At 27.9% G+C, this 25920-nt stretch overlaps 1 protein-coding gene across 1 annotated transcript in view; it reads right to left on the bottom strand.

Annotated features, from left to right (window-relative positions):
* Window positions 1-25920, bottom strand: part of LOC107452377 (uncharacterized) — a 191934-nt gene that overhangs the window by 3931 nt on the left and 162083 nt on the right. The window contains exons 14-24 of the mRNA XM_071177670.1: window positions 23549-23831; window positions 22480-22805; window positions 21555-21658; window positions 19189-19279; window positions 14438-14563; window positions 12584-12692; window positions 11190-11506; window positions 8446-8615; window positions 6370-6408; window positions 3689-3807; window positions 880-1016 (exon numbers count right to left, since the gene is read on the bottom strand). Of these exons, the coding sequence (XP_071033771.1) occupies window positions 880-1016; window positions 3689-3807; window positions 6370-6408; window positions 8446-8615; window positions 11190-11506; window positions 12584-12692; window positions 14438-14563; window positions 19189-19279; window positions 21555-21658; window positions 22480-22805; window positions 23549-23831 (1821 nt within the window). The remainder of the gene's footprint in view (window positions 1-879; window positions 1017-3688; window positions 3808-6369; window positions 6409-8445; window positions 8616-11189; window positions 11507-12583; window positions 12693-14437; window positions 14564-19188; window positions 19280-21554; window positions 21659-22479; window positions 22806-23548; window positions 23832-25920) is intronic.

The raw sequence follows: 25920 nt of genomic DNA, 5'->3' as shown, positions 1-25920 counted from the left end.
TGAAAAATGTATGCTCAAACTGTACGAAGCTTTCTTCGTTTTTTAAGGAAACCGTTTCATAATATATGTCTTCATACCGTTTCATAATTTACATAATGTACGTAAATTTCGCTAAATTGACGAAATTACTGCCGTCAATTTCTCGTGGAATCTAATTGCGTTAAAATTAAGGAAATATTTCGTTATTCTACATTTTTCAAAAAAAAAATCTTATTTATGTTTTTAATAATCACTTTATTGTGGTCACCATACAGATGAATTAATACCATGATACAGTCAGGCCGGCTTATTACGAGAGACTTTATTTTCGATCGTTTAGTCTTCATTCTAGTTTCGTCATTCTATTTATCAATCTCCCACAATGTACTGCGATAATGTTTCGAGTTGAGGAAACATTTCGCCAGATATCTGAGAGTGCACGTTTCGTCACAAACAACATGATTTTGAGACGAAATGATTCGCAAAATTAACGAAATACAGTTTAAGGATTGTAAAATCATCGAACGTTAAAAGTTTATTTCGGAAAATATGCGATTTTTTCTGCAACAATGTCTTATTAACATATAGAAGAAAATAAGTTTGTTAAAAAGTTTATCAGATTAGGCATGTTATATCCCAAGTTGAACTGTCAGAACTGTAATTAAAAATGGTAAACGTTTTCTCGAGAAATAAAACATTTTTTTACATTTAAAGTTAATCTTAAGCTATTGTATTAATTTTACATTTTCTTGTCATGTTTATGTGATACTTAAATACGTTTTCATAGGCAGCCGCTGTAGTATTCTGCCTATAAACAGCTATATCTCCCAGTATTTATCACATGAACTCAAATGAATAGCAAACAGTGTATAAGTTTGAAACATTCCATGATTAACTTACCTTTAAGGCCATTGAGGTAAACATTAATCTTTCCCATAGAGGATCGCGGTCGCAGAAGGTCATAAAAGCCTAAAGCCCTCTCATTTGTCCTCCAGCCATTCTTCAGCAGAGGTTCGTACTCATCAATATGGTCCACACTGCTCGAAAACAAAAACTAGTGTGATATTTCTGAAGAGTGTTTAAAAACTATACCAGTGTTAAACTCAAAACTTTTCAAAATAATTTCTGAAATAATAATGCCTAAGAACAAATAAAATCGTAGCAGTTTAAATTTAAAAATAAATTTTTTTAATATCAAATGATGAAAGTACTGATTTGGTAGATATTAATATCTATAATTAAAATTAAAAGTATTACTATTGTAGTCCTTCAATAAAATTTAAATGCTGTTAAGATTTAAAATGTTGTTTGTAATTTTTTATACTATGTTAAATCTTTTAAAGTAAAAGTTAAATACCTATTTTTAGACTGATTCATTAACCAAACAATATAAAAGTCATAGCCTAAATGTTCTTTATTTTTAAATGTCCAATATTAACATTAACTAATGTGGCAGGTCTACGTCATGTTTTCTTTGCAAAGGGTAAAATTACCTGACTGAATGCAATTTTGACGAAATCAAACTGGAACTAATATTCTATTCAAAGTAACGTTGGAAGAATATTAAATTAGTTTGTGTAGTCAAAAAGATTTAAAAAATTAATGTAACTTAAAAAATGTTTCCCTTTTAAAAACTTTGAAAATTTTAAATTAGTAGTTTTGAGTAATAAGTAAAAATCGGTTCTTAGAAAATTTCCTTATAAATTTTTGTAAGAGGATGGGAAATAAATATGAATATTTGCTGATACTTAAAATATGTAATAATATTTTCGAATAACTGAAGTAAAGGTAATCATGTATATGCAATTCTTTATTTCCTCAAATAAATGACTACTTTAACTATGATTTTAATAATGTCAATTAAATAGTAAAATTAATTTAAGCTATTGTAGTTTGAATTAAATTCACTATTATAACACTGCATTAACAAAAAAAACTTGCATCTTAGGTTGAGGTTTAACTATCCGAAAATTCAATCTATAGAGCAGACATTTTGTAATTAAAATTGGTAAATAAATGAATTTTTTAACAATGTATTAATACTTTTGACATGAAAATAATTTTGAAAAATGAGCAATCTAATTTTAATTATTTTTTTAACTTAATGATATCACAATCAGAAAACTTAAATTTGATATTTCTTATTTATTTAATTACAAATTTCATTTTTATGATTGTTGATGAAGTTTGTCATTAAGTATGGATCAATAAATTCATTTTTAATTGTTTAATGCTACGTTTGAATTATTTTGAAGAAATTTATAACCACAGTTTGTTTGGAATAAATTTTAACAGATGTCAATTGTACAGCATCTAATATCGTTATTTAGAGTCTGAGAAATCATCGGCTTTATAAAAAAATAAGATTGAAAAGAAAACACTAGAAAAAAATCTGAATATGTTAAATTTCAAAATTTAGTTTCCATATTCTAGTCATCAAACCTAAGTTTCCATGTGTATATGGACCGTAACTGTACCTCTGGGCTTTTCTTGGAAGGTACTCTCGCTGAATTCTGAATGAGACTTGCAAAAGAAGTACATTGACAAGTAAATAAATTTTTTTCCAAAAGAGCCGTTTGTGAAAAGATGTATTAACCCTCAAAAACAGCTGTAAGCTTGAGCTATTCCAAGTAACGTTTCTGCAGTGTTTACTGGATTTGAAAAATAATAGTATCTTACAAATATGTAATCTTACAAATATGCAATCTAAAAGTAATGATCGATATTTCAAACCCGAACAAAAGAAAAAGAATATTTTCCAAATGAGGTATTCTGTACCTTATTACATGACAACTTTTTCTTCCATAAACAGCAAAATAAATGAGCTGTTGGTTTATTTTGAATTTTTAGTGCTTAATACAGTTTATTTTATAAATTCAACGAGAAATTGATATACCATAAAGTATAAACGTGCTATTACTAATTCACATGACTTTAAAGCAAAAATGACGAAACACTATAAATATGATTGTTATTGTTCAAAATACTTCTAATAGTACGCGAATACTTCGTCTAATAGTACTTTTTTTAATTTCACTTTTGTATTCTGAGATATTTAAATAAATTACCATAATTTTTTTTATTTCTCCTTACAATGCTTTAATTGCAAAACTTGTGATTAAAAAAATTAAACGTTATTATAAAAAGTACTTAAGTAAAATCATAAAAAATAAAACTTTACCCTAAATAAAATTTTCTGAAACAATGAATGTCATTAAGAACTCAAAATAAAGACTGAATTGAATAAAGCACAATAAAGCCATTGGTTAGCATATTTTTCACATTGAATTCACTTTAATTTCCTACTTCGATTGTATAATATCTTAATTGGTATTTTAACATATATAAAGTTATGAAAAATCATCACTTTATCATCACATCACTGTACAATATCATCCCAAATCATTTTAATAATATTTTAGAATGTTTGATTCACTAAACAATTCCTTACGATTTGTATTTCACTCATCTAATTTCACATTTTAAAATTTTAAATATAAATATGAATACAAAGCAATAAATAATAAATTAATGGTATAATACTCAAAATCATAGAAAAACGACTTACGAAATAAATTGAAAAATATGTTTAATGTAGCATTAAAGTTTACAAATTCCTTTTATTGAGCTTGTCTAAAAACATTATAGTTTAAAATAAAAAATATAAACATAATTTTCCTAATTTTAAACTGGTGTACTTGAATCATACCTTCTTCTTGTGAAGTGGTTTCTGTTGAGAATGGCTGGAGGGGCACTTTTTAACATAGGTCGGGCTGGCATGATTGGTACATAGACTATGGCCGTTCTTGGACCGCAACACACTTGAAACTAAAATTTAAATAACACATGAAATTAAAATAGTTTTTTATAAAAATGATTTCATATGATCAACGTAATTTTTATCAAATCAATATCATCATTATCATAATTTTTAGTAGAATATCTATATAATTTTAATCATACTTTTATCACTGTACTCAGTAGTATAGTTATTAATTTGATTAGTTATTAATTATAGTTATTATTATAATTATAGTTATTAATGTGACTTTAATATTATCACAATTATTGTTTCTTTAATATAATCAGATTAATCACTATAATCTTTATGATTTTAACAATTATCAGTTAGATAATAATTTTACTATTAAATCGTATTCTGGGTTTGTACGCACCTGGAAAAAATTACTAACTGTTGTCAATTTTGTTATAACGAAGTTAAACATTTCCTAATATTAAATTCCACTATTGAAATAAAATTTAATTTCTGCCATCTTCAGATCTATATCTATATATAGATCCGAAGATTATTTAGATTATATAGAAAAAATAAAATTTTTGGTAGCTACAAGCATAATAACATAAAAAAATTATACTAATATTACTAAAACCTTTTAATTTTTTCTAGATGCGTATAAGCCTTGGTATATCACAATTTTCATCATTAAACAGATAAAATAATTTTTAATATTTAAAAATGGCGGTATTAAAATTCATTTTCAGCATTTTTACTATTATCCTTGCTTTATCATTATTTTATCACTATAAACACAAACTATTGCATTTTATCCAAAGTTCATCAACAGTTTGCAAAGTATTAAGCTTAAAACTTACACGTTATTGAGTGTGAGCCGCAATATGTTCGTGGTTAAGACACTGTAAAGTCACTCGGACTGGTGTGGTGACTTAAAAACTACCAAGCATTAGATCGATGGGTACAGCTTATTTGGAAAGTAAAAGTGACAATGCCCCATTATGTCGTATCTCTCAAAACTGAAGAGCATTAACTTCGTTGACCCCATTCACACACAGCGAGTTGCCCCTTCGCATGCAGCAAGCCTCACACACTTTAATTTACTCACACGTAATAAAAAATTTCCTTTTCTCATTTTCAGTTTTTTTTATCAAACTCAAAGGATTTGTTATAAGTTACTTCAATTGCTTAAAAGCAAATACTTTATTGAATCGAGACATTTAAGTGCTTTATAAGCTTAAGAAATGTTTATTTCTTCTTAAAGCATAATGTTATAAGGTGACTATTGACTGAATTATAAGTTACACCTACACATATGTCCATTGCTTAATGTTTTCAAAAAATTTTCCTAAATATTTAAGAATTTATGAAATAAGTCTTATGCGCACATTTTTATTACATATAAGTGACAATGATATGACACTGCTGTATGTTGAACAACGGATTAAAAGATTATTTTTGTGTATCATTTAGATAAAGTCTATGCATATTAATATGAGAAATAGTATCCTCCAAAATTTTTAGAATCAAACTCATTTTAAATACAATAAACAATATACAAATAAATTAAGCATTATATTAAAAGTCCTAGATCATAGTCCGTTTAGAAGAATACATCAAGTTGTTATTTCTAATACCACGTGCCAATACCAGCAAGCCTGCTTGGCGAAACCAAGCGAATTTTAGGCAGACAATTTTTTTCAGTAACGCCACCAATAGCCAAGAATACGACTTCAGCCACACAGAAGTCACAACCCCCCTTTAACAAGGCGATCTTCGGCCGGTGGGGATCGAACTCACGACCTCTTAGACATGCGTCCAACGCCCAACCAACCAGGCTATTCCGGTCGCATGCGTCATAAAATACAATGTATGAATCAAAACTATTCATCTGTATTTTATGTATGACGTCTGCTTCTAAGCGGACTATAATCCATTTTGTATTGTATACGTCATAATTGTATTGCATACGTCACGAAATACGATACATAGTATACATACATGCTTCCAAACTTATTATAGTCTGTTTCGAAGCATACGTCATACATAAAATACAGTTTCCATTTAGAAAACTATTCATCTGGTATATTCAGTAAAACAGATTTCTCAGAAAATATATATTTTATTGAAGATAATCTATTCCTTGCTCAACTATAAATTATTTTAGCCATATGTTGCGTCAAACTGACGTATCCTATAAAATATTAGATGAAATTTTAAGATAAACATTCCATCATCCTGACGCAAAGTATTACTGCAGTTTTTGATTTTGTTTCTGAGGTGGGGACTCTCGGTCTTTTAAAATATTTTTGTGTGTCAATTCAAATCAATATACTTTATTCAAATCAATATAATTTGTATAACAAATATCCTAAATCTGAAATAATAACATCTATAAATAATTATAATAATAAAATTTAATGTCAATTTAAATTTTATAAAGTATGCTCTAATTTGTCCTGGTTTATTCATGCTGGAAAAATATAAACCTTGGTTAGTAGAAGTATCTATTCAAACTATCAAAGAGTAATAACTTAAATAAATTTTTTTCTTAAATTTCTAGTGATAGAGCTTTAGGTTCCACATTCACTATTAAATCATGTAGTATTAAAATCAGAAATATATTTTTTTCTTACTTGAACTTGTTCTACACTACTCTCTCTCTGCCACCGACTCTGGAAAAATAAATTAATTTAAGTTAATCGAGTAATTACAATTATATGTTGTTTAAAAAAATAGTTAAGAATTATCATTTTATTCAAAAACCAAATATGTATAAAAGTCTTTTCCTGAATTTGCATTACTTAAATCATTTAAATAAGAGAGTTTTTTTCTTTTGTAAAAACGTGATGAATATTTTCTTCTCTAAATATTTACGTTTCTGATATAAGGATCCAAGCACTGAGAAAAAAATTTTGAAACTACCAAAATATGGTGAAATTCGCCTTGTTTTTTTCGCTGTGGGTATGCCAAAAAGCTAGGTAATTCTTACGGAAATGCTTTGATAAAGGTTTTAATAAAATTAGTTGTAAAGTATGATTTTATAATGTATAATAAAGTTTGGTAAATGAGGTAAAATTTGGAAATTTCATGATGATGCCTTATAGCAGAGCATAAAAACCATATATTCTGGTAAATTTGCTTCTCAGTTTTGTATTTTTTACTTAATGTATGATACTTAATGTATGGTAGCAAGAACTATAAACTCGAAAACCAGACTTTCTGATAAACGATTACCATATGAACGGAAAAATTAACAAACGAATAGTTTGAATAAGGTATATGTTGGATTTTAAAAACAGAAATTTTTTTTCATCAGAAATGTCATTATTCTACAGAGCAGTAATTTTATCAGTATGTTTTATTTACACGTGAGTTTCCAAATTGAAACTAAAAGATACCAGAAAATACATTTAAATACTGAAGGTTCATTGTTGTTTATTTTTAAGAATCATGCTATTTTACGGATAATTGAAACTCAATTGAGAAAAATATTGAAGCCTTTACTACACGCAAACATTACAAAAATTAAACAGGCAACTCACTATTAAAAAAGAATGCAACGACATTAGAAAAATGTAGAAAATTTTAAGGGAAGTTTCTGGTTCTTAAGACTCAGCTCTAAATAGAATAAACACGCATACATATCATATTAAATTCACGAAAAGGAAATTTATTTTTGAAATCAATGTAAGGTACAAATGTCACATCGAGAGAAAGCTAAACAACAATACAACATGCATTTCTTTGCTTTGGTGTCGAGATAAACTAAAAAATTTTACAGTGCTTTTTTTTATTTACATTTTCACTGTTTTAGTTTTTTTTTCATTTCCTTTTGCGTTTGTTTATCAATAAGACACAGTTTATACGTACAAGAATTAATTTAATTGCTTCATTGCGAAATACATTTCGTTTAAAAAAACAAGCACATTTTTAGTAATATATTCATTCCTATTTTTCAAAAAATTTTAACTTTTTCAATCTTATATAATTTTTTGCAAGATAACTGCAGTAGTTTGGTACTTACAAATTTTTTTGTAATACTCGGTACTCGGTGCAAAAAAATTATATATGATTGATATAATAAAAAATATTTAAAAGTCTTAGTGGGAATATATTGGAAAAAATTTCAATGTTTTTTTTAACAAGTATTTTGAGAATGAAACAATTAAATTGGTTCTAATATGTATTAAAATATGTTTTGTCAATAAGCAAACACAGAAAAAATGAATAGATAAATAAAAAACTACATTTGGGAAAAAGTAAATAAAAAAATTTGACTATATGTAAACAATTCATCTTTATTTCAACACTAAAAATGGTGGCAACTGCTTTACAAATTTTTTTCACTGCGTAAGTGTTTTAGAATTATTCGTAACATGAGTAGGAATCAAACTGTAAAAAGTTCCTAATCAAATTAAGGAAAGAAAAGTCTGATATGCAGTCATTTTTACAGTAATAATTACCGTAAAATCCCTGAATCATTCTAATTAAATTAATATTACTGCAAAAATTTCGGTAAAGATAGATTTTTCTTTAAAATAGATTGCACGGATGATGAATCCAAAGTGAGCATCATCCATTTATGTAGTGGTAATTAATCATCCTAATAAGGGTGTGAATATTTTTTTCAGAGAAAATTCCATCTTAATACTTATAATGTTAATGATTAGTTCAAAAGTTGATAATAAAAAAAGGAGAATTGATTTTACTTGAAACTCGTCTTCAATAAAATCATCCGGAGAGGGTGGAGAAGAGAAAAAAGAAGGCTCATAAAGCTCTGGCCAATCAGAAGATATATTACCGGGAGCAAAGACGTTCATCACACTCTGAGACGTTTGGCTTCCACTTATCAGAGTTCGGCCGAATGAACGTCCATAACCTTGGAAAAAAATAGATAAACTTAAAATAAATGAAATTATAGAATCTATTCCAAATTCAATAGATTTAAAGAATTTTAATTAAGTATATGTAGTTAAATCATAATTATTAAAATTTCATCGCATTTTGAAATTTCTATGTTTTTACAAATCGTTTGATTAAAATGTATAAACCAATTTAAAAAAATCACAAAATTAAATGGTCTTTACATATCAACATATCTAATAAAATTCTGAAATTAAAACAGTTGAAAACTTGAAATTTTAGAGAAAATTGCGTATGAGAGTTTGTTTAAGAGTACGCTAATATTTTAGAAATTACATCTTAAAACTCACAAACACAGACTTATCAACAGTCTGGCTTAGGGAGAGTTCTCACAACCATTTAATATTTGCTTTAAAATGCTTTTACCAAACAAGACATTCAACTAATTAAATAATTTTTATGAAAGATCTGATAAGCATGGTGTAATGTATATGTGTTCTGTACAAACCACACTGTTGGAAAAAATTATCTGCAGTAATAATTGGGTCAAATATTAGAATACCGTTTTCAAGTTTTTCAGATCTTTTTCTGCCCATAATTAACTTGGAGGCTTGCTAGTTCCACTTAATAAGTATTCCCAAAACACGGGCTTCATTTATATCAATTCGGCTTTATATTTATAAAAGAATAAAGAAGAAAACGGTAATGGACAATTCCATGAAAAAGGGGAAAATCATTGGAAAATTCAAATAAGAATAATGTAATTATTTTGGATGTTTTCTGAATTAGAAAGGTTTGAAGTTTGATAATATATAATAATTTTTTTGAAAATGTTTTGTAGTGTTGGTAACAAATTGAACATTGGCATTTGCTTGTTCTGATTTGGGTGAAGAACATGGTCAGATTTTGAAAATCAGTAAGTTAACATTATTTTCATTTCAAAATGTTCCAAAGAATAAATATTGTTTATTACTCTTAATATAAATATTGTGCAGTGTTAAAATAAGTTTTTGTTTTTAAAATCACTTAAGTATATAAATTTCAACTGAACCTTAATGCATGTAACATAAGTTACCAAAAACTAGGAAAAGTTTTTAAGTGTAAAAAAGAACAAGTGATACAAAAGTAAGAATAATATTTTTCTTACATAGAGGCTAACACTAAATATGCAACAATAGTTTTCTTTTCAAATATTACTTATTTATTGTTTTGTGCACTATTCAATATGTGTAACGTAAGTTACTGACATGCATGCAATACAAGTTACCAATGTGAAATGAGTCTATTTCTCTTGAAAATTGGCATATAAGCTAAATAAGGTGTATACAGTTACAATACCAAAGTTTAAATTAATTATCACTGCCTTAAGATATTAATTTTAATGAAAATCTTTGCATTAAGTTATTAATTTGGATGTTGGCATTCATATGTTTTTAAAATTGGACAAAATCTCTCTACAAGTACCAGGAGTTAAGGATGTAGTTATAATTAGAGATGCTAATGGCAGCAAAAAGAAAATACAAGCACGGCATCTTCTTCATTCAGTTCGAGAAATGCACCAAATGTTTATGGAAGAAAATCCAGAATGCAAAATTGGAAAAACTAAATTCTTTGATCTCCGTCCAAAGCATGTCTTGTTTAATAGCAAACTCCCAAGAAATGTTTATCTTTGTAAGTATCATGAAAAGTTCGGACTGACTAAAAAAACCTTCAGCAAAATTCATAATGGTCCATTTTTAAAAATTCCTTAGAAATTTATTTTATGTTTAGAAAACACAGATGAGTGCGAGTCTCAAGAACAGATGAGTGAAGTGTCTAGTCTATTCTCAAAAGCTTCACAGATTAAAAAAATTAATCAGATCCACAATTCAAGAGTACAAGAAGGCATACCAGAAGGGTTTTTTTAGTGAAAGATGTTGAAAAATAAAATGATGAATCCAAGATAAAAGCTGGCGGTTGATATATGGTTAGATACGAGGACATGTTATATCCTGGTGTGGTAATGTCTGTAGAAGAGCAAGAATTTAAAGTCAATGTGATGGCTGCTGTGGGAATCTATTGTAAATGGCCAGAAAAACGTGATGAAATATTCTACCAGAAAGAAAACATGGTGAAAAGAATTGAGCCCCCTGTACTAGTTAATAACAAAGGACTTTATAAGTTTGCAGTTATGTGGGAATCAAAAGTTTCTGAATTTACTTCCTGTACACTTTTTCTCCCTTGCACTATACTGTTTAAATATCTTAATTTACATTTGTACATTATTGGAATAAAAGTTTGATACAAAGTGAATTCCGTAACGTAAGTTACTGTAACGTAAGTTACCCTTTTAAAAAATTATATTTAATTTGACTTTTGAAATAAAATCTTAAATCTAGGCATAAGAAATATTTAAACATGTCATAAAAATGATACATATAATCCTAATAATGTAACATTTGTATAAGAACAGAATTTTGCCTTCAAGCATGACTACAAGTAGCTACATGAATCTCGAAGATACAATGTCAATGGTTTAACAATAAAAGTCAAGACACTTTTAATATTTATCGACAAAATAGAAATCTTTAAGAACTCAGTTTGCAGCTACCTGAATCTCGAGGATCCAATGGCTGAATATGCTCATAAGACGATGCGTGGTTAATATTGTTTGCTATTAGGACATTGTGTATGGAGTTACCCATATTTCCACCTCCACCACCACCACCCATAGATCTTTTAGTCAATGCAGGACTGTGACCTCGTGAGGATCCGGCTGGAGAGTAAGGACTGTGAGGTGAACCTCCTCTTCCAGGTCCACCACTTCCTGGAGTATCTGGAGGCTCGAGCCCACCTCTAGGCCCTCCGCTGGTTCCCATACCAGGACTCCGCCTCTGACGATTTAAAGTCTCCAGCATGTTAAGGTCACTATTATGAGAAATAATTACAGAGTTTTAATCGGAATTGTAGGTAAGTGAAGAACTTATTAAGTAAAATGGGTAAGAGAGATTGCATAAAAACAAATAAAAGCTATTTGTTACTGTGATAACTAAAATGAGAAATGATTATAAAGTTTAAATCGGTATTGTATTCAGATTGTAGATTTATAAGTGCATAAGCAGATTGCTTTTCATCAGAAATTTAAAGAAATGCATCGAAATATTACTGAGAGGCGAAACAGAAAAGTTATTTTTAATTCCTAAACATACTAAATTAATATATTTTTTAGGTCCTTAGCAGGATTCGTTTACTAATCTACAGATATAAAAGCAAACGAAAGGTGATAATTTCCAAAAATTCTAAATAATGTTCTTTAATTAACTGGAATTCTGAAAAAATAAAGAATTGAAAAGGAAAGACAAATTCTAATTACTTGTCTCAAACGTTTCTAAGCTTATTGTTTCGAATCAAAATTAGCATAAAGCTGAGTCGAGATAGTACTGCGAAAAAGAAAAGGAAAAGATTTTTTTTTTCCTGTTTCATATCTGTTTTCATAGACCAATACTGTTCCACTTTTTCTCAATACCACTGTTTTTTCAAATTAAGTTTAAATGACAAAGTTTTATGTACTTATTTTATATACCATTGCAAATTCTGCTACATACCAATTAGATTAAGCTGAATTGTTGCGATTATAATCTTCGCGGCACAGTTGGGGTCACAGACAAATATGAATTTATGAAGACAAGGCTACAGATTTATTCCATAAATTTTGATACCAGAATATGAGATAATTATAGAATTTAAATCTGAACAGCTGATAGGTTAAGAACTTATTTGGAAAAAATAAAAAACAAAAATAATATTTTAACTTTAGCATTTATTATACATATAACAAAAAATACTTTTGAATTGAATAATGTTCTGAAAGACTGTTTTATCATACAGCACCATTTTGACACTTCTTGATAAAACTGATTATTCAATTTATTACAACGGAATTAAAAATAGGACTTATTAAATGACTTAGCGAAACGGTATTGAATGACATTAAATCATACCTACCATCTAATTACGATTTCTACTTCATCAGCGGAAGACGCTATTATCCTTTGAACTTCTTCATACGTTCTTCCTGTAAGAGGTATTCCATTCCATTCTAGAACTTGATCCCCTGGAATATTTCACACGAAATTAAATCTTTAATCTGTCTTTAATCATTATTGTTAATTATTATATATTAATTATTTATGCACAACGATTTCTCTTTAAAAGTTTCATTAAAACTATATTCCCTAAAATATTTCATGCAAAGTTTATTATCATCATTATTATTTATTATTATGTTATACGTTAATCATTTATTCACAACATTTTCTCCTCAAAAGATTCATTGAAATTTTATCCTTCAGAAAGTTTCATACAAAATTAACTCTTTTAAGTATCTTTGACTGTTATTTATCATTTCTCCTCAATATTGTCGCCATAATTTATTAACAATTACCTATTTAAAACATTTATTCGTATTATTTATTTTGTTATTCTTCTTTGGTACAATAAATTGGTTTCTATAAACTATTTACGAATATATAATTCTCTCAAACATCCATGGCAAACAGCATGGCATTTTCAAGAAGTTACAATTGAAATACTTCATAAGCTTTTCATATACCAAAGCAATGCTGTGATCATGAAGTTGCTTATATGAAACACAGACAAGCTCATGACTTTTTCAAAACCTCAGAGAATGTCACGATTTTCTTAAGACTATGGTATACTTAAATAACCTCAGTTCATTCATCCAACGTATATTTTGGTAAGCGAACTTAGAATAGTGTATAAGTGCTTCCACAAGCACCTAACAATATCATATCCTAACAATATATACTTTAAAGACATAATTTTCCCCTGTATTTTCATGCAAATAAAAGGAAAAAGGTTATTCTTTTACAATTTCTCAAAACAAATTTTAAAATTACCTAAACGTCACTCTCTTGGCTAATCCAAAGCTTTTTCTTAAATTCAATTTATTTTAAACTTCACACCAGCATTTCAATAAGTATATTAATAAATCATGTATATATAACAGTGTAAAATTATATTTTCTATAACTGCTTAATCATTTAATTTGCCAGGGTGTGACATTTAAGAGCTTGTCCTAAGGTTTTCATGTCTCTCTCTCTTGGTGCAAGAAATGTTTATCTAATTTTAGAGGAACGAAGCGAATTTTTAGCTTCCATAGAGCTTTTCCTACTTATTCACAACATTCTGTTAGATTGTTAGATTGATAAAGTTGCAAGTTTGACTTTACAAGTTGAAGTTACAAGTTTGAAATACACCTGACGGTCTTATCATAACTTTAAAGTTCTAAACTTGTTATAGTTTCTACTTTTCTGCTTCTGTACAACATTTCTATAATATGTGAAAACATTTTTTAACAATAAAACATGATATTATGCATAATAATATTAGAAGTAAAAGAACTTTTTTAAGCCTAAATCTTTCTTAACTATGTGGAAGAAATAATTTAAGAAAATATCACTTTCTTCGCTCTTTCTAAGCCAACATACTGGTTTAATAGCTAACATTGTTAAGTGAATAAAGGCACTTAACAAGCTAAAAATATAGTAATAATTTTATTTTTTTTTCATATTAAGTGCCATGCAAAATTCGAGTTTTAAGTTTTCTCGTTTTTAAAGCACTTTCAGTTTTGAAGAATTTGATTTGAAAATTTCAAGTTTTTAAAGTACTACCTATAACAGCAACGTTGTTAATGTCGTTATCAATTTTCTAATAAATTAATTTCATTAAAAATGATTGATTTCTTTCTTTTATTTTAAAATTTCCATCCTTCTAATAAACATCATTATAATGAAGATTTGACACGTTTTGATGATGTTACCTATCACTGATGCTTACCTTCTTTGACTTCACCAAGAGTTTCTACAACACCCCCTGGAAATATCTTGGCAACATAAGCTCCTATCATACCATTTGAACCAGGCACTTCTTTACCTCCCACCACTTTCATACCTAGACCATTACCTGAAACAAAAACAAAATAAACCAAATTTTAAAAAACCAAAATAAACCAAAGAACCAATATCTTAAGAAAAATCAAAGTAATTCAAATTATTTCATAGAGACCGTTACCAGCTAATAAATGAATAAGTTGAAAATAATGTTAAATTATATCAATAATGCAAGGGGTGTTAATGAACTTTCAATCAGACAAAAGCAATGCGCAAACACAAAATATCGTAGCAAAATATAAATAAAAGTTTGAGATTTAAACCAGTTAAAAATATTTAAAATATGATTTGAATATTTAAAAATATTATATCTAAAATATTTTTCTCAATTTCCGAAGTGAAAAAAGCAAATTTTTGATAAAAAGTTACGTTTATTAACTACTTATATCAGAAAGTTTTTAATTTAAATTATACTTAATTACGTTTAATTCAAATCATTAATTTCTCAACAAAATAAAGTTATAAAACTATTTAAGCAAAATAAAAATTATATACAAGCTTTTTGAAAATAATAATTTTATATGTTTTATGAAAAATACTAAATGAATTATACCTCATAAATAGTTGTGCCTCGTTGTTAAAGTAGAGAAATTATTTATACAAGAAAATATTTTTGAGAAATTATGCTCAGAAAATCATAAAGGTTTGCAAAATGTAGATATTTGATTTTCGTGGAATATATTTCAGTATAGTTGATGCGTTAAATTGTTGTGCTAAATAAAATTAAAAATTGCATCGATTTCAAATGATTTGCATCAATGCTTGTTATTTTGCATAGGTTGAAATTTCGAAAAATTAAATCAATAGTTTATTTTTTTCGGATTTCGTGAATATGGTCATAATTTTATTTCAAACTGATTTAATTTGAACAAATTAATATAAATTAGTAATTTATAAATAAAATCAGGAATTAAGATTAAGGTTTAGGCATTAAATAATTCTGGTAATATAATTTGGCATACAAAAAGCATATTCTGAATTTAAATTTTGCATTGGCATTTAGTTTAAATTTTTCCCTTATGTATTGCGAAAACAAAGGTCAAAGCAAACATAGAACAGTGATATTTTTATACATCAAAATTGAAAATTGTATTTTCCGGAATTAAATAATTTAGATAATTTATTCTTCAAAATATTTGAAATACCACTTTTGGTCGAGAATTTCATGATAAGTATAATTTTTTATTCATCAAAATTTATTCAATAAAATAACTGACTTTGTAAATTTAATTTTCAAAAAGGAAAGTACAATAACTGCGTATAGATTAATGTTTCTCAGGATTTTTACTTCTGCCCCCCCCCAGACGAAATTTATGTTTTACTTTCCCAGGTTTTATCGACACAATTTATAATTATTTACAAATTATTTAAACATAAACATTGTTTTTGCTAGTGTGTAAGTAGTAATTATAATTAACAATGACGAGTAGTGAAATATCTTTCAACATATAGAATTTTTTCTTAACTTTAATATCACTTAAATAAACAACATTAATAATGGTTTCAATGAAACAAATCATGTTATTTCCTACATTAATTCCCTACATAAATATGGCAGCAATAGTTAGGTCAGGAGAGCTGTCCAAAGTTTAGACCCCTTAATGTTAATTTTACTTTTTGCATATTTCACCATACCCCGAGAACTTCTAAGTTAATTGAAAAATTTTTGCGCACAATTGTTAAATTCGTTTATCCAAAGGTAATGTCAGGCAAAATATAACTTTTAGTAAATATATATAATTTATTGTTATTATTATTTATTAAAATGGTTGATGAACTTTCAAATTGTATGGTATAACATTTTTTACATCATTTTAAAAATGAAATTTATTCGCAAAATATGTTAAGATGAGTTACATGATAAAAACGTATTACATGCTTTTACTTTTTAACATCTCGGTAATTGTGAGAAGGATTCTCACCAATTTATTATATAGAGGATTTGAAAACATTTTGATTGATTCTTGTCACTCTTTTCTTTTTGAATAATACTTTTGTATTTTTTGCTAGTTTATTTGAAGAAAATAACACATATTTTTAAGATGCTTATAGCATTCTTATGTATGAGCCTTACAGTTTGACAACCTTCATGTAGACTGTGCCAAGTCCAAATAACTATACATATAGTGCCAAGTCTAAATTAACTAGGTCATATTGAAACGCAAATCCTTGTGTGCATAATACTAATAAGTGGTCCTTTATAAATACATTTATAAATATTTTAGGAACATAATTACTTTCATGGAAACATGCATACATCATAACTACTAAATATTTCAAAACAATTGAGAGGTAAGATATACATATGACAAACAAAAGGGACATACAAACATTTACAAAACATCTGCAAAACATACTTCCGACATTTACAAAGTGATAACTGTAAACTATATTAAATTACACTAACTCAAAACATTTATAAATGCACCCGAAAAAATATATAATTGTTATAATATTTAAGCAATAAAATACCTTCGTTTTAAAACAGGTTTTTCTTTAAGTTATATACTATCTAAGGTATCAATATTATATTAAATTCCTTACTAAATTTATTGCTTACTGGGAAGGAGAAGACTCAGGAAAAAGTCCAAATACATTATCAAACAATTATTAACATAACATGTGTTATACGTTACATATTTACATATGTTGTACATAAAGCAGGGTTGCTGAAATCATTACTTTTACTTCTCTCTCTAATAAATGAAATTTTCTAGGCAAGCTACAAAACAAAGTGAATTAGATACAATGTTCAGAAAACTCAAAAATTCGGAAAGATCGAATTTTTACGCAATACAAGATTAAAGGTTTAGAAAACACGCATAACGATGCTGAATAATTATAGCTATTAAATCAGCCATAGAAAATATACATAATTTCATCCTGATAAATTCGAAATAAAGATATCGAAATGAGTCAATGCTTTATCGGAAAAATTTAATTCAAATTATTTTTCCTCAAGAGTCTGAGCCTTAGTTACTTTTGCATATTGATAACTTTGGAAAATATGAAAAAAAAGGTTTTTTGAACAGAATTATACGTTTTTCATACTTGTACATTTAACTAACTCCTTGAACTTAAACTTTTCCTATTCTGCTGATTAATGTATCAAGTTATGATTCATTTTTTAATGCAATGAGTGATTAAATAACCACTTATGGCTTTAACTCAAGAGCGATAGAAAAATTTTAATTGTCTGTAACTAAGATCCGTACTTCAAATTTTAAATGTCAAAATAGAAACTATATGAACATCTATCGTTTGTCTCCTGTCAGAATAGGAAGTAATAGTCTGAAATCAATCTGTATCTGATTCTGTTATTCAAAATTATCGTAGTAGGAAACAAGAATTTTTTTCAAATTGTTATAACTTGAGAAATACATTTATGCAGAAAATTTTCATTAAATTTTAAGAACTGATAAACTGATTTATTCAAATAAGAAACCCAACGATGTATTGTAGCAAAATTAATATCTAATATATCTATCTACATCATCATATCTAAGCTAATTCCGATTTATCTTTAGTTCATATTCCCCTAAACATAGCATTGTTATTTTAAATATATTCGGATTAAACTGTAAGACTAATGAGTTACGTTATAACTTTGTTCAGAGTGCAAAACATTTGACGCTGAAAAAAAATTTATATAAAAATAGGAAATTCCCTTTAAGTTATACGAATTGTAAAATAATAAATATACACATAGATTCTGTAGAAAAAATTCTAATATCATCACATACATCATCATAGTAAAGCTAATTCAAATTTATCCTAGACTTATTGCATTTTCTTTAAATATAGGAGGATAAACCAGCAGAACTAATGATACACTTTAGAACTTTTTCAGAGTGCAAAGAATTTGACATTAAAAAACATTATTATAAAATAGAAAAAATCACCATTAAGTCATAAGAACTGTGAAATAATAAATAAGCACATAGATACTGTAGGTAAAAAATTCTAATATCTTCCCATACATCATCCTAGTTAAGCTACTTCAAATTCATCCTAGACGTAATTCCTTTCTTTTAAATATAGGAAGAAAAACAAGCAAAATTAATGACAAAAGTTAGTACTTCCTCAGAGTGCAAGAAATTTGACATTAAAAAACATTATTATAAAAATAGGAAATCACTTTTAACTTGTAAGAAGTGAGAAATAATAAATAAGCACATAGATACTTGCAGAAAAAAATTCTCATATCTTCATATATATCATCATAGTAAAGCTAATTCAAATTCATCCTAGACGTAATGCTTTTTTTAAAAAATATAGGAAGATAAACCAGAGAACTAATGATATACGTTAGAACTTTTTCAGAGTGCAAGATATTTGACAATAAAAACATTTTTATAAAAATAGAAAAATCCTCATTAAGTTATAAGAACTGCTAAACTAATAAAAATATGCATGGATACTGCACCATAATAAAATTCTAATATCTTTATATGCGTCATCATAGTTAAGCTAATTCAGATTGATCTTAGACGTAATGTTGTTTTTTTTTATATGTCGGAAGATAAACTAGCAAAAATAATTAGGCACATTATAACTTTTTACAGGATGCAAGAAATTTCACATTAAAAAAATAATATGAAAGAAAATAATAGAAAAAGGAAAGAAAGCAATGCTTACCGCTGACGGAGCGATCCTTGGGGTCTCGCGTCAAGAGAATCCTTTTGACTGGAAAATCATACTTCTGACTCGTTTTAGATACAGGAGTACGCTACAAAATTCATTAAAATATTAAATTCATTTTTAGAGCCAAATTTATCATAGTTATTGTCATTACAATGGTTAAATCATAAATATGAATGTAAAGAACAGATACTTTTAGAAAAATCGGAACGTTCGAATCACAACGTCAAAGGAATTTTCTACAAACTTGCATATGAAGTTACGTCACTTAATTGAACAATTTTTCAGTTAAAATATGCATAGTATCGTGTAATCAAATTCAAGAAGGATTAATTTTCAGGATAATATCCATGGCAAAAAATTTATGCTCTTCGAAACTACAGAAATTTACTGTTGAATTGCATCGTAATCTTTGAAAAGAGACGTTTTCCTGAAAAAATCTATAACCATTGATACAGAATTCACCTGTCTGGTACATATTTTTGGTATGAATATAAATTACTTTGGTATCACAACAGAATAAATAGTTTGATACATTAAAGCAGATGGCGACCGGTGTGTATGGTGGTGAAAGAGTTTTGGCCCCATACCAGGATGGTCCCCAGCTTGAATACTGCTTTGGAACGTCTGAACTTAACAATTAGAAAAATAAAAATTCTGCAACGAATCTTTCAAACGTGATAGTTTTCGAATTCTGAAAAATCTCGCAAAATGTAGAATAACAAAAAGAATCTATTCAAAATGTTAGAAATCTTTTTCGCTCTGCAAACCATATTGTATACAGCTACTTTGCCAAACTGCTTTGCAGTACCCTGACCTAAGGAAAATAGTTGGTGAGTACTGATATTTCCTATAATGTTTCGTTGCAGGGAATTTCAGTCAACGTGTTTTTTTTCAGCATACGGTAAGTCTCTGGCAACTTTGCGGCCACTGCCAGAAATTTTCCTTAAAATAACAGATTTCTTTTATATAGTGTAATTCATTTTATTAATAACATAGTTCTGCACACTTCAAGATATCGAGCAATGTTTCTTTCTCTAAATCCTGTGTTTTATAAGTAACAAATGCATAATTTATGTAATGTTTCTTTTAAAAATTTCTTTAAGAGAATTGGAAAAGCAAAGCGATAAAGCTGTTAAATATTATTCCGAAAATGAATTTTTATGAAAACACATGAAATTTAGCAAATGAAATAGGAATCATAATTTAATAATAATAATCAGAATACTAATACCATACGTGCATAAAGGATTTTCCTTATTATACTAGCTCAGCGTAAACCCTTCATTGACTCTGTCAAATATTTGGCAACTCGTTAAAATTAAAAATACCACTGCAATTAGTCCGAAACAACTTTTAAAACTTTTTCAAAAAAATTTTTTCATTAATTCAGTTTTATTCCAAAATAATTCTAATTAAAGGCATTTAAATTATTTTTAGAAGGATTAAAAATAACACGAATTATTTCATATATCCTCATACATTTTAACCACATAATTTGTTCAATATTTCTACAGAAAGGCAATATTACATAAATTTTTTATTCTATGTTCATACGTAGAAACCAAATAAAATTATTTTTTAAGTACAGATTATTTTAAAAAATAGTTTTTTTTAAAAAAAATTAAATACACATATAATTTTATCAATTATTGAATTGTATTGAATTATACTTCAATAAAACTATTCAATAATTATAATATTATATTATCAATAAATATATTATTATATTATCAATTATTGAAATATACTGAATTTTATTAATTTTTCAAAAATTAAATACAATTATGATGCAAAACTCATTCTTCGTCACTAACTAATGTTTTGTATACAAATAACTAATGAAACACGTTTAGTTTAGCTATTTAAATGTTATTGCTATAGAGATACCATGACGCTGATAGTTATAGTTATTGAACAGCAATGCATAAATATGCTCTTTTTGCATAAAAAATATGGAAGGAGAAGATATGGAATATTTCGCATTTCTTTTAACATAAATTCTTGACCCTTGAGTTCTCAAGAAAAATGATCAAATTCTCCACCATTACGGTCTTTTAATGAAAAATTAAAAATTACCCAGTTCTATGTTTGCACAAAAAAAACTTTGCTTTAGCTAAAGAAATAAACAATATTTTTCAGATATAAGTTTACTTTTTTGTAAACCATTCTGTATCCTATGTTATATGTAAATTAAGGTTAAAAAACAGCTACATATCCTTTTTGAACGCATACGTTCTTTAAAATATTTGATTTTTAAATCGTCTTAGCCTGCATTATTTTACATTGATGTCAGAAATTTATGTCTCTGCTTTTATTCAGACATACAAAAATAGTAATTAAAAAAATTTCAATTAACTTACACCAACTTTTCTTTGAGACCTAAGCAATGTGTTTGATTCTTGTATTCTCTGACCCATGGAATCGTCTTCATTAGCATCATCTTGGTCTTGATACAAAGATTGTGCTTAGGAAAAAAATACATTCACTCTTAAAATTCAGCATTACCAAAAACTAAATACAATATGAATAAACAATTAAAAGTCTAATTAAATAATGAATCAATAGAGTTTTTTATGTTTATTCTTCAAATTATGCATTTACATGCAATGATTAATAAAATGGAGAAATATGAAGAAATAAACTAAAAGGGGAAAGGCTTTCCTTGCATAACCAAATTCACGAATCTTTCGTAAGGTATTAAAGCAGGAGAACATTTTTAATTAAACTTTTTTTCTTGTAAAATTTATTGTTTGATCATAAACTGGTTTTTATTTCTCATCCAGCAATGATTGTTAGACATTTTAGTAATAAAATTTTTATGAGCTATGAACACATATCATCATTGGTCACATCATTAGAACACATATCATCATTACCATTTAAAACATGTAAAATTAGGATCCATGTAGACATCCTTTAAAATACATAACCTGTGGAATTGCCGCAGTCCTTATAAAACAAAAAAACGCCTCAATATTTATTTTCAAGTACAAGGATTTCAATATATTTTGGTACAAACTACCAACTTAAATATTTTGAGGAATACTCAAATAATATACAAATTAAATAGTGGTAAACTTTAAATAAACTTAATATTTAAAAATAATATGTTATTTTAATGCTAACTCTTAGATAGTCGTCATCAAAAAATTGTGGAATTGTTTTAAATGGATGAAATGTTTTTAACAAATGAGATGCCAAGAGCAGATTTGTTTGCATGCCCTTTAATTAAGAAATGTAAAAAAAAAGGGAAAATTAATATACATTTAGAAAAAAAGTGTTTACCAGATCCACTTCTACTGGGTTGAATAGGTGAGCTACCTAAATTTTCTAAAAGCTTCCTAGATCTGGTGGGCATGTCAGGTAAAAGTGGCATGGCGGGAGTCATTTCGTTTTCGGGAGAAAAATGACCGGGAGTTGCGGACAGCAAAATATCGGGAGGCTCGTCTGTAGGAAACGTAGATGCTATCCTCATAATGCTTTCATCCATCGCAGTCTCTGGATCTGCTGATGATTCTTGAAAATACTGTTGATGCTGCTGTTGTTGCTGTTGAAGCTGTTCTTCTTCGCCCCACGCACCACCAACTCGAGCATCAACTGGTACACCATATCTAAAGATTTAAAATGATTTTAGATGATCCATCGTGGCAGTAAAAATAATCGACACTTCAATGGACAGTTATTTAAATGTAGAATGTCACAGCACTAGAACTGGAATTGGTAGTATTGTTCCCTGCTTTAAAAATATCGTGTATTCAAGGTAACGAAACACAATGGTGGTAGTAACTGAATTTGAAGAGACAAAATTGAAAACATTAAAAATCATTGGGGTAATGAAGCATTTTTTTTTCTGTCGGATCATTGGGGTAATAAAGCATTTGCTTTTCTGTCGGATCATTGGGGTAATAAAGCATTTGTTTTTCTGTCGGATCCTTGAGGTAATAAAGCATTTGTTTTTCTGTCGGATCATTGGGATAATAAAGCATTTGTTTTTCTGCATTGTAAAATATTCTATCCAATATTAGTCAATTTTTTGTTTGCAGCAATTTGTGCAAGTTATTAAATTTAAAAGAAATATTAAAAAAAACACTATTTGAAAAGTGATACAACTTTTTTTTTTGTTTATTTTAAGATGTATAACTCTTAAGTCTACTGAATGAGTTGTTTTGCATATCATAACTAATTTGCAATTTTCACCATTTTAACAGCAAAGCTTAACTAAAAGATATGTTTTTTAACCTAGTTTTTAAATAAGTGGATTAGATTTCATACATTCTGTGATATCAAAAGTTTAATTTAAATAGAAATTGAAGTTTAACAATTTGACTAAAATAATAGAAATGCATTTGCATACCTGTTCCTGGGCATAGTAACATATCCTGACTGGTAATAGTCCGTTGGTCTAGCATCAGCAGGATTGTAACTTGGTGACCAACCTGTTCTCGACAAAGGTCGGTCATACAGGTCTTTCCTCAAGATTTCGTCTATAGCTTTCAGAACACTGCTAGTATCATCAGTATCCGACATGCGCGAAGAAGGCCTCACAGGTTGCATAGGCTGCTGTTCTATAGAAGAGTAAGCTATCGACCCTGTAGGTGATGGTACGTAGGCAACTGGAGTTGTACGACCTGCTTGAACTAAAATTTTTAAACAAATAAATGTGTGATATTATATATATAATAGACCAACATATAATTCGAACAAATTTATTAACTGATTATATCTTATTATCTAGCAAGAGATCAGTTCACAAAGAGCATTTTGGGGTGGTGGGTATGATCAATTAGCAGAGAAGACGGCTCTATTTCCGAATTATAATTTTCGTTCAGTTAATAATTGGCGATCGAAATGAGCTACATGTGGCGTAGAACAGAACTTTCCACCTATGGCAACACTTTGCAAGGTTTCACCATTAGCGTGTGAAGAGTCATAGGAGAACGAAGTGCGGCAGTTTCTTGATTTTCAAATAGATTAAAATATTTTAAGGTAGGAAACTAAATGGAACATAAAATTACCTTAAACGTAGTTCTAAAAGAAAGCGTAATGGAAATTTTAAAAGATATTTTTAACAATTAAGTACGAAAAATATCGTAGTACATTCCTATACAACTGAAAAGAGGAGGAGAGGGAAAGGGGAAGAACCAACGGTAGGAAGCCAGTCTCCTTCCCAGATGGCGTATCCGAGCGTTACGATCTCCTACATTAATGAAGTTCACGGTAAGAAATTCCTGATTAAATTACGGCGACAAGTACCTGTAACTCAGGGTATTGATAAATTTTAACGTAAAATTCATTTTTGCCGAAACATGCTACGGAACAAAAAATCTGATATACCGTAACTTTTACAGTAATAATTACCGTGAAATCACTGAATCACTCAAATTAAATAAATATTAGTATGCAAATTACGGCAAAAAGGGATTTTACTGTAAAATTCATTTTGCGGATAATGCTCTCAAAATGCCGGTACTTTATACCGAAATTTTTTGCAGAGTAAAAATTGAAATTATTACTGTACACTTATTTAAAATAATTTATTTCTACATTATTTTTTTAAAGAAAATTAGTGAAACTTGCTAGCATCGCATTTGACATTCACGAATAATATTTTGCTATAATATGCTAAATTTAAAAAATGTGCCTTTAACAGTAAAATATCGCTTTTTTATTATAGGCTCTAACATTAACAACACATATTTTTCCTCTGTTTCAATTTACTAGCTTTCTGCCATAAGAAAAGAAATGTTGAATATTTTATATGAGATTCCTATTTTTTTCTAAACATGTTATTTTTTAAGTACTTTAATCTGTAATGCCACTACATAAGTAAGTACAAACAAAACACAAAACTGGGCTTTAAAAATAAGCCGTAGTTTGTTAGGGAACGCAAGAGGGCAATAACTTGTTTAGTTTTTCTAGCAAAATAGATGATTCTTAACGTGATTGTTATAACAGGGCAGTTATGAAAAAGCCGGTTTATGTAGGAGTTGATAATTTAAAAGAAGTCATGGTGTTGAGAATTTCCTCAAGTTAGATACAATATTTGTCGAATATTTATTATAACTTTTATATGAATACTAGCGGACCCGACAGACGATGTCCTGTACACACGTCATTAATTGGAAAATTTCAAATTTTTTTGAATAAGCTGTAACAATCTGGATCGTTTTGATGCAAATTTTTATTAAAAAGTTATCATATTAACGTCATTTTATATATCTTATCACAATTCGACCAATCGATAGCGTGTGAGTATGTGTATACTATCAGTGAAGTTAAATGTAGAAATTGTTTTAAATCAAAACTTAAACTTATTTTAATTAAAGGTTAAAAAAAAGAAAACTTAAACTATTTTATAACAGATATATTTTTTCAATTAAAAAAAACTTAAGTTATCGTAATGCCATTAGATGTACAATATTTTTGGTTAATCCTTCAGGAGCATACACAAACAAATTCGAGGGTTTTCCAACTCTGGAACACGCAACATATAATTGACCGTGAGAAAAGCACGGGTTTTCTAAATCTAAGCCACAAATTGTCATTGTTTGACCTTGTGACTTATTAATAGTCATAGCAAAAGCTAAGCGGATTGGAAATTGCAAACGTTTGAATGGTATAGGCGAATCTGAAGGAATCATTGGGATCCGCGGTAGAAGTACAACTTCACCTTGAAATTTTCCACTTAAAATAGTGGCTTCCAAAATGTTACCCATGATTTTTTTT

Source organism: Parasteatoda tepidariorum, chromosome 2 (genome assembly GCF_043381705.1).
Source record: "Parasteatoda tepidariorum isolate YZ-2023 chromosome 2, CAS_Ptep_4.0, whole genome shotgun sequence".
Classification (NCBI taxonomy): Eukaryota; Metazoa; Arthropoda; class Arachnida; order Araneae; family Theridiidae; genus Parasteatoda; species Parasteatoda tepidariorum.
This window is presented reverse-complemented; position numbering and strand designations above follow the sequence as displayed.